Source organism: Camellia sinensis, chromosome 7, assembly GCF_055761805.1.
Source record: "Camellia sinensis isolate YWXY chromosome 7, ASM5576180v1, whole genome shotgun sequence".
Classification (NCBI taxonomy): Eukaryota; Viridiplantae; Streptophyta; class Magnoliopsida; order Ericales; family Theaceae; genus Camellia; species Camellia sinensis.
This window is the reverse complement of record NC_138967.1, coordinates 65087572-65097745: the sequence shown is the minus strand read 5'-3', so window position 1 is coordinate 65097745 and position 10174 is coordinate 65087572. Positions and strand designations below refer to the sequence as shown.

The window sequence follows — 10174 nt, the reverse complement described above, 5'->3', positions numbered from 1 at the left end:
ATTTTTTGTTTTTAACAGAATGGAAAAGGTTCATTTGTGTATTTTACAAATAATTGTACATTTTTTTAAAAAAAATCTATGCGTAGAATAATTTTAAAATTCTTAACAAAAAACACACTCTTAACAAAAGTATTTTTCATTTCATTTAAGTTATGCAGAATAAAAGTAAAGGTCACATGTTGCTTTCAAGTCACAGTTGACAATGAGTCATATTAATTTATATATATACGAATTTTACACTTTTAATAAATGCACGAGATTGGCACCCTTAATTACCAATGAGTCATGTTAATTTTTTTTATAATTATTTCATTTAACATTTAATTATAAATATTTTTTATTTTGTTATTGTAATGTGTTGTGACAACAAATTTTTTTTTTTAATGACGAAATTTGTTATTATAATGTGTTGTGACAATAAATAGTGGTTGAATTTTTTTATTTTTATTTTTTGTAATGCAGAATTCAAATTCAAAAATGTCACGACAAAAGGGTGCCAATGATGAACCCCCAAGTGATGATATTGGTTGAAAATTTGGAACTCAAGTTGAAGGCACTAGGCATCATATTATTTGCAAATTTTGTGGACATCACATTAAAGGTGGGATTACGCGTTTCAAACAACATTTAGCACATCAAACGGGGCAAGTGCATTCTTGTCCTAATGTTAGTAGAGACGTGAGGCAAAAAATGATGAAACATTTACAAAATAAGAAAATGAGTAAAGCAGACAAACAAAAGAGAAAAGCTGAATTGGAAGCACATATTAGAGGAGATGATCTTTATGATGAGGATGAAGGGGGAGATTTTGTAGATCTTCGAGATGATGACTCTGACTCTGATCCAGAGATGACTAGGGCTCGATAAGCAAGTATTCGTTCACAACAACAATGGGAGGAAAGGCAACAATTTAGACGAGGTGTTGCAGGTCATGGATCACAATACGATGCAGGTGGTAGTTCTGGTGCAGGGGGTAGTGGTCAAAGATTGCCTAAAGGGTCAGGTATTGCTAATGTTTTTCGTCGATCACAATCCATGCGTGAAACTGGTGGGAGTGGACGTAATTGGATTAAGCCCAATGCTCCTGAAACAAGGTTGAGAGCAATGGATGTAGAACTCCAAAAGAGCAAGAGTACAAAGCAACGAAAAATCTCTACAATGAATTTACAAAAGTTAAAAGAGAGATTGGGATGGGCAGTGTCCAAGTTTATACTCTATAATCGTATTCCATTCAATGCAGTTGATTCAGAGTATACACAACCCATGCTTGATGTTGCTGCTGAAGTAGGGCCAGGAGTAAAGGGTCCTAGTGCTTATGAAGTTTCTGAAGTATATTTGGGCATGGAGTATGATGAAATGACAGAATAGATAGGATCATTTAAGGGAATTTGGGAAGAGAGAGGTGTATCCATCATGTGTGATGGTTGGAGCAGTCTAACTCGGCAACACATCATCAACTTCTTAGTGTACTACAATAGAGGTACTATATTTCACAAATCAATTGATGCCTCTAATATTGTTAGTAGGACTGCTGAATATTATTTTGGGTTGTTAGATAAAGTTGTTGATGAAATTGGAGAACAATACACTGTTCAAGTGGTAACTGATAATGAACCTGCATTGAAAGCTGCCGGTAAAATGTTAATGAGAAAAAGGAAACATTTATATTGGACAGTTTATTCAGCACATTGTATCGATCTCATGCTAAAAGACAAAGCCAATAGGAAAAGTGTAGCAAAGGTGATTGAAGATGGTAAAACCATCACCAATTTCATTTATAATAGTGGATGGGCGTTGGATTTAATGAGAAAATTCACTGGAGATAGAGAATTGATTCGACCTGCCATCACTCGATTTGCTACAAATTTATTGCCATTGAGAGTATTATTAGATATAAACAACAATTGAGAGTTATGTTTAATAGTGATGAGTGGAAGAATTCTAGATGGGGGAAGGCAAAGACTGGGCAGCCTTACAATGTGAAAAAATTATTTTGGGAAAGGAGTTTTGGCAGAAAGCAACAGAACTTTGTAAAGTTCATGAGCCCCTAGTCAGAGTATTGAGGTTGGTTGATGGGGATGAGAAGCCAACAATGGGTTTCATATATGAAGCTATAGATAGAGCAAAGTTGGCAATTAAAAGAGATTGTCGCTACTACACCGACTATTGGAAAATTATTGATACTCGATGGTCTTTTCAATTGCATCAAGATTTGCATGCGACTGGTAAGTGTTACGATTTCAATTATAAAATGTATATTTATTTACAATTATTAATTGTCTTCTTATTTTTGAAGGATATTTTTTAAATCCTCAATTCCAATATGGTGTTATCTCATCCAATGAAATGATAAGAGAAGTGATGGATGAACTTAAAAAAGTCATTACCAGACTGGAGCCTGATATGGATGCTCAAGTGAAAGCAACAAATCAAGTACGTACCAATTATTTAAATTTTAATAGTAATAATCTACTTTTGCAAATGTTACTTGTAATGATTGTCCAAATTGTAGTTGTTGCTGTTTCGAGATAAACAGGAAACTTTTGGCACTCTTTGAGCATGGAAACAATCAAATCCAGGTTTTGTTTTCAAAATTACAAATTTACAATATATAAATACTTAAATAATTTTCTATCATATTTTGACTTATGTCTAGTGTAATGTAATTTTGTGCAGCTGAGTGGTGGATTATTCATGGCAGTTGTGCTCCTGAACTTCAAAAAATAGCTGTGAAAGTATTAAGTCAAACCACCACATCATCTCACTGTGAACGTAATTAGAGTACTTTTAGTCTCATCCATACGAAGACAAGGAATAGATTGAAATATAAGAAAATTGAAAGATTAGTCTTCATCACCTATAACATGAGATTAAAATTGAGACATGTTAAAAGAAGCAGCCAGGAGGAGATTGATAGGAGTTTTAATCCTATTAACTTGGATTACATATTTAAAGAAGATGATCCAATAAGTCCATGGATAGAAGAAAGGGAAAATCCTTTACTAGATGGTGTGGATAATTCTGAATGGCTAGATTTGGTCTCAGATGATGGTGGTGGTGGCGGTGACAACGACAGCAATGGCGATGGCAGCGATGGAAACGGTGGTGGTGGCACCCATAGATATCAAGCTCGACGCATTTCTCAAAGCTCAACTCCTACTCCAACTCAAAGTGATAATAGTGGTGGTTTAACACCATCTGATGGAGGAGGTGATGATGGTGATGGTGATGGCACTTCTCACGGTGACGGTGGTGGTGGTGGCAGCGACAATGGTGGTGATGGCGGTGATGGTACTAGTTTTGGTGCAGGAAGTGAAGATTTTATTGGAGGATTTGGATTATGTGATGTTGGGGAACATTATGATATTGGAGAACCTGTTGCACCTTTACCCCAACTACCTAGGAGGTTTCGTGGTAGTGATACCCGTAGGGATGAAAGAAGAATAAGAAGTAGAGAACAACAGCTTGATTCATCTGATAGTAGTCATAGTTATCCATATCACCCTTATCCATCCTATAGCACTGATAGCCAGAGCTATCCTTACCCACCTCAATAAAATATCCTTGGCCCCCTCAACAACATGGTCCTCTAGGATACGGTTTGCCAAATTATCAACAAACTCAAGAAGGGTATGTTGATCCTTTTCAGCCAAGGTATCCATTTTCTCTCCCAATGCACGAAGCAACAAGGGATGACATGATGAGCACTTTTACTTATATATTTCCTACTGGATGGAATGAAGGTAGTAGCAATCAAGCTCAACAATCTGATTCCCAAGATGCACCACGTCACTCATTTTGATGGGGTGAAGGTAGCAGCAACAATCAAGCTCAACAATCTAAATCTCAAAATGCACCACGTCACTCATTTTGGTGGTGACATTATGTAATTTTAGTAGTAACATTGTGTAAAATGTACTATCTGTTATTTGTGATTTATGCTATGATGTTATGTACTTTGTTAAGTTCTTCCATTATGGATGTATACTTTTTTAAAACTATTTGAGTTAAAATGTACATATGCTTCCACAAGTATAATAATTAAAAATAATTTTATACATCTAAGTCCAATAAAAGAAATTTTTTCCACAAGTGTAATATGGATTTATAACATATAAAGTCATTAATTATTGAAATAAAATGTAAAAAAAATCATTTTCTAGTGATTTAAAAATATGAAATATATTGGATCATACTTAAAAATTATGAAAAATTTATCAAAATTTATTTTAAAACCCAATAAATATGATTATAAAAAAAAATATGCGTATCGGTAAATTTTTTACAAATTGTGCGAAAAATAAAAAAATTCACAGTTCCGGTAACCGCAACCGTTACGCTGCGGCCTTTACACCCCGCAACCGCAACCGCGTCACCGCCACCGTTACGGCGACTGCAACCGCTTTTCATAACCTTGCCTCGGCCGCTTTTGCAATATGATTGAGATTCACAGGTGTATCAGCCGTAGCGGTTTCTATAGCGATCGTAATGGTGTCGTAACGGCCTGTTACGCACCGTCACGTAACGGTTCTGAATTGCTTCTTTTAAAAAAAAAAGGTGAGTTAATGGGGGAACAGAGATAGAGAGAGAAGAGGGAAGATGGGGGAACAAGAGATAGAGAGAGAAAAGAGGGAAGATGAAGAACATGCTATTGATTTATTGAAACTGTAAGACCTATACTATTCTATTCAGCTGCTATCACTCAATCATTTTGTTTGTGTGTCTATCTATATATTGTTTAATAATAATAATAATAATAAGTGTAGTCATTATCTATTTGGCTTGATTAAAAAATATATATATATTTAGACTTTTATTTATTCTTTTACTTTTGTCATTGTTTATCTTATATATAATAGGTAGAGATTGATTTTTTGTATAATATAAAGTCATTAATTATTAAAATAAAATATAAAAAACTCAATTTATAGTGATTTAAAAATATGAAATATATAGGATCAAACTTAAAAATGTATAAAAATTGATCAATATTTATTTTAAAATCCAATAAATATGATCATGGAAAAAAAATGTGTATTGGTAAGTTTTTGTCAAATTGTGAAAAAAAATAAAAAAATTCACGGTTCCGATTACCACAACCGTTACGCTACGGCCTTTACACTCCGCAACCGCAACCGCACCACCGCCACCGTTACGGTGACCACAACCGCTTTTCAGAACCTTGGGGAGGAGCATTTTAAAGGGTTGGGTTGGGTGAGTGTTTGTAGTTGCTATGTATGGTTAATATAGCGACCCCGGTCTTTTCCCATTTGATTATTGTATCCGGACTTAGGTTCCGTATATTCTGTCATTGTATAATTGTTATTGTCGTCCTTTATTTTCTCATTTGGAGTTATAGGATGTGTTGGGCAGGTTTGTTTCAGGTTGGTTGGGTTCGTAAACCAAGTGTTGCTGTCCAGTTTTTGGGTTGGTCGCTCGAGTGAGGGCTTGGTTGCTCGAGCAAGGGTTGTATTTTGTGTCTGGTGGCTCGATCCAGTTTTTCTTCGCTCGAGCGAGCGATTGCGTCTAGTATAGACTTGAGGGCAGTGTTTCTTCGCTCGAGTGAGATTTTCTTCGCTCGAGCGAGCGAGGTGTTTGTTTTTCGAGTTCCTCGCTCGAGCGAGAATTCTGTCGCTCGAGCGTGCTCCTGGGTTGCAGACCTGAAGCATTGCATTCTTGGCTCGAGCGAGCTTTTCTTCGCTCGAGCGAGTTTTTCGTGTGTCTGGTCACTCGTGCGACCAATTGTTCACTCGAGCGAGCCTGTCGGGTTTATATACGCAGCAGCGGTTTTTAAAACATTTTTTTTACATCATTTTGATCCTAAAACCCTAGTTCCGAGTTCTCTCTCCCTCTACTCACCTTCTCTCTTAGGTTTCATCACCTTTTAGGGTGTTTCTACCCTAGTTGCTTTATTAAAAAGATAGAGTGAGTCGAGGGCTTCCATTTAATCTGAACGTTTGGTGGTTTGGAGCACTTTGGAATTTGGGTCTTCATCTCCGTCTTCTCCATTCGGGTTATTTTCTTCGAGGTAGGGATTTCCTACTCCATTTTATAAGTTTTGTTCTAAGTTTTGGTATTTTGATATGTTGGGGGTACTTTGGTAATTTTGGGAAAAACCCTAGTTGTATTAATAAATTAATTTGTATAATTAATTTAAGGAAATTGGGGAATTTGGTTAAATTCATGAAATTGAGGAATTCATTGATTAAATGGTGTAGTTGGATAATTTAAATCACTCGCCTATTGAATTGTTGATATATTTATTTCCAGCCTAGAAATAACTGTTTTGGGCTATCGGTGGAGGATAGTCGTGTTTGTTGTAGACATTGCATGTGGATTAGGGAAAATTGAAACTAATCAATTTGTTTAAGTCATAAATTTAGACTATTGAATTAATATAGAAAATACATGTATTGATTAAGCATTGCATATGCATCTTGTTCGGGAGGAGATAGGGGATGTACTCCACGGTTTAGAGGAAGATAGGGGATGGACCTCTAAACCGGATTTTGTTTGGGAGGAGATAGGGGATGGACTCCATTAGCATCACTATTATGTGTGCTTATTAAATTGAAGTGTTTTTGCATGTCATTGATACAGCACTAAAATGTGTATCAAACGGGAAGTATGAAGTGTTTTGATATGAGCCTGAGTCTCATTTGTTTGTTTGATATTGGAAGTAATGTGAATATAACATATATAGTTCACCGTTGTAAGTTTGGCCAGGTTCTGAGCCATATTGATAATAAAGAAAAGTGAAACGTGTCATAGGCATTAGTGTCATGAAACCATATAATGATGTAATTGATTATCTTGGTTAACCATCTATTGAATGCTATAGCTTTATTCAATGCTTATATTTGGTTTAGTATTTTCCTACTGGGCTGTGGCTCACCCTTTATGGGAACATCATTTTCAGGTCCAGGTGATAAGCTACCTCCAAGGACTTAGCTTAGAAGGAGTTGGATTTTGAAGACTATCTTTAGTTATTTGTTTTTATTTGATAAACATTCAAGCCTAGGGCTTTATTTGTATTTGAGTTAGAACTCATATTTTTGTGTCCAAGTGTTGGCTTGGAAAGATGTAAGCCCATAAGGCATTTAATTTGATGTTACGTGTAATGTTTTCATTTAGTAGTACTCTGATGAATGAGATAATGAATTGTTTTCTTTTAATATTGCATGTCAATGATATATATATAATGGGTTTATTTTGAGGGCGTTACAGTTAAGCAGAGCTGGGAGAGAAAACCAAACTGATTTTTGTTTAGGAGTTTGATGATGGCCTTGTTTGGTTTGATTTTGAGAAGCAAATTTTGGAGAAAATTTTTTAAAATTTTGTTTGGTTTAGTGATTTTGAAAAAAAAAAAAATCAAAATCACTTTCTATCTCTTACACATCAATTAATTACTTTTCTCTCTCCTCTTTCTTTCTTAATCACTTTTTCTCTCACACACATCTACTTAACTACAACAAAATATCAACTCATTTCAAACTCCCACACTCCAAAACTATTTTCAAAATATATAACTAAACAAATCCAAAAAAAATTTAAACTCTTTTCTCAAGATTTTTTTAAAAAATTTATCTCCCTAAAACAAACCAAACACACCCGATATGTTTCTGAAATAAAAATAATTGGAGAGAGCTCTAGATATGGCTGCGAGGAGGGAGGAAAAATAGTTATATATCTCAGACACACTACCAAAACTATTATCTGAGATATTTTAAGAATAAAATTAGACATTTAAGAGTGTCTTTAAAGTGTTTTTTTTTATTTGTTAAATTTAAGTAAAAATTTTATTTAATGTTGAGCATTTCTTGAATTTTTATCAAAGCATTGGTTGATTAAGAGGACGATGGAGAATGTCTGGACGATCAATCGATCAGTGTAAATTGTCCAAATTCTTAAACAGACTTTCTACAGTAAATTGTAAGAAGTGGACGTTTGACCAGTCGTTTGGTACTCCTACATACATGCAAAGCTAACGGCTATCTATAACAATTTGATAAAATATTCCAGACATTCTCAATTTGATAAAAAAAAATTTGAATCATTCTTAATTTTATATTGATTTGATGCTAACATTAAAGTATTAAAATTTAATTTTTTTTCATTAAATTTGAAAAAAGGATAAGCATTGCATATGCTCTAAGATCAATTTCAATGGTCATACTGTACAAAACTATTTTTTCCAATAATTTTTTTTAACATATTATATTTAAATTTTGCATCACTATTATCCATGTATTGTATCATTTCTTTTTCACTGATATCAAAATTTTATTTATTTATTTATTTGAAGATGGATAAGTTGTTATTATTTGTGCAATTTAATTTCTGTAATTATAATTTGTAGTCTTGTTGAATTTTTGTAATTTATAATAAATACATATGCTACATACTTTTTAAACTTTCAAATGCAAGTGATATATATATATATATATATATATATTTCTATAAAATGAAAGAGCTCTATGAAACAGGTTACTAGAATTTAGATTCAGAGGCTTCGTTTGAGAAGTGGGTTAGATTTTTAGTATTTTAATTTTTGACTAAATAAATAAGATTTTTGGTATTTTAATTTTTGACTAAGATCAAGTTTGGCATGATTGAAAAAAGATAAAAAGTCAAAAAGTCGCAATCCTATTTAAGTCACATCATCTTATTTAAGTCACATCGCCTCTCTAACACATCACTTCAAACCCAACCCAAACCCAACTCATATTTCATAAAAAGTCAAAAAGCACACTTATTTAGATCATCCCAAACAATAAACAGGTTAATAGAATTTTAGATTTTAGATTTTTGAGAAGCTAAAAAGTCTCATTTAGGTTAGGTTTTTTGATTTTTTGACTTTCGTGAAAAAAAACTAAACTGATTATATTTTGAATGTGACATTTTGTTTTATTAACTTTTTAACTTATTTTATCTTTTTGTAACTATTTTAACCTTTTAACCCCTAAAATCAACATGCCAAGTATCATGATCCGAACCCGCCCCTATGGATTAAGGTCATAATCGGCCAGTAATCATGAGATTACATACGGCCTCAAACGAGATTAAATGATATCTCCATATAAATAAAGGGGCCAAAACGGAAGCAAACTTAAAAATTTTGTCCAAAGAGCTGTGCTTACATGGCATGACAAACTCATTTCACAAGTACTCATAATAACTCACACATATAAACAGAGTTAACATCTTGTACATCCAGGAACTTTTAGACATGCAATCAGCCAACAAAAGTTTATATACATAGGAGATTCAACGTAATCGCCATGATAACAAAAAGGTAGAACAAAATAACAAAAACAAAGTCTCGTGTGTGAGACGTTCGGACTGACTTCACAAAACTTGGGTTTCTCTCGCATCCATCACTGACGCTAGGTTTGGACTTCTCTTTGCTCACCTACATACATATAAATAAGAGTAAGTAAAAACCCAGTAAATAATATCAAAGTAAAGAGGTTATATGAATAACATTCTCTAATAGATGATATCCTTGACAACACATTAAACGGCCTTAGGCCTATTCATATTTCTATCAAATATATCAAACGGCCTCAAGCCCATCATAACAAACGGCCTCTAGCTCATTACATCAAACGGCCTCTAGCCCAATTCATTCTTATCAAACAGATATAACAAACGCCCTCAAGCCTAAGTGTGACAAACGGCCTTGGGCCCAATGAAGATATACATCAAATGGCCTCAGGCCCAATTCATGTTCTTCACAGACCTTATATAAACTTTAGCATATGGAATATTCATTCATAATTCGACAAATCCCGGAAGCTTAAACAAACGTAGCAATTGGAAAGTAACATACTAAAATATCTTTATTAAGATATTACTCACAGTGTTCTATTGATGAACTTGCCCTTGCGCTTAACCCTACACATTTCATAATACAATAGGTCACAAGCAATTCAATCTGTTCTTAACTTATTTATTTCTTTTAGGCCTCTTCTTTATTCCTTTAGTTCATTTCCAATGCCCAATGCATGCCTAAGAGTGCTTAGAAATGAAAGAGAACGGAAAACGGAACATAGAACAACTTTTCAAAATTTCTGAAACAGGACTATTCGTTCGAGTGACTTGTGAAACTCTGTAAAAGTGCTGGTTGCATGAGTTTTACGCTCGAGCGAGACTTCTGACGCTCGAGTGAGGA

General features: G+C 34.1%; 1 protein-coding gene across 1 annotated transcript; it reads left to right on the top strand.

Moving 5' to 3' along the window:
• Positions 1–462: 462 nt before the first annotated feature.
• On the top strand, positions 463–2579 carry LOC145795132 (uncharacterized). The gene is made up of 3 exons (XM_082878057.1): positions 463–2225; positions 2297–2433; positions 2513–2579. Exons 1-3 carry the CDS (start codon positions 1946–1948, stop codon positions 2555–2557), a joined length of 462 nt encoding a protein of 153 aa, XP_082734183.1. The 5' UTR covers positions 463–1945; the 3' UTR covers positions 2558–2579.
• The last annotated feature ends 7595 nt before the right edge of the window (positions 2580–10174 follow it).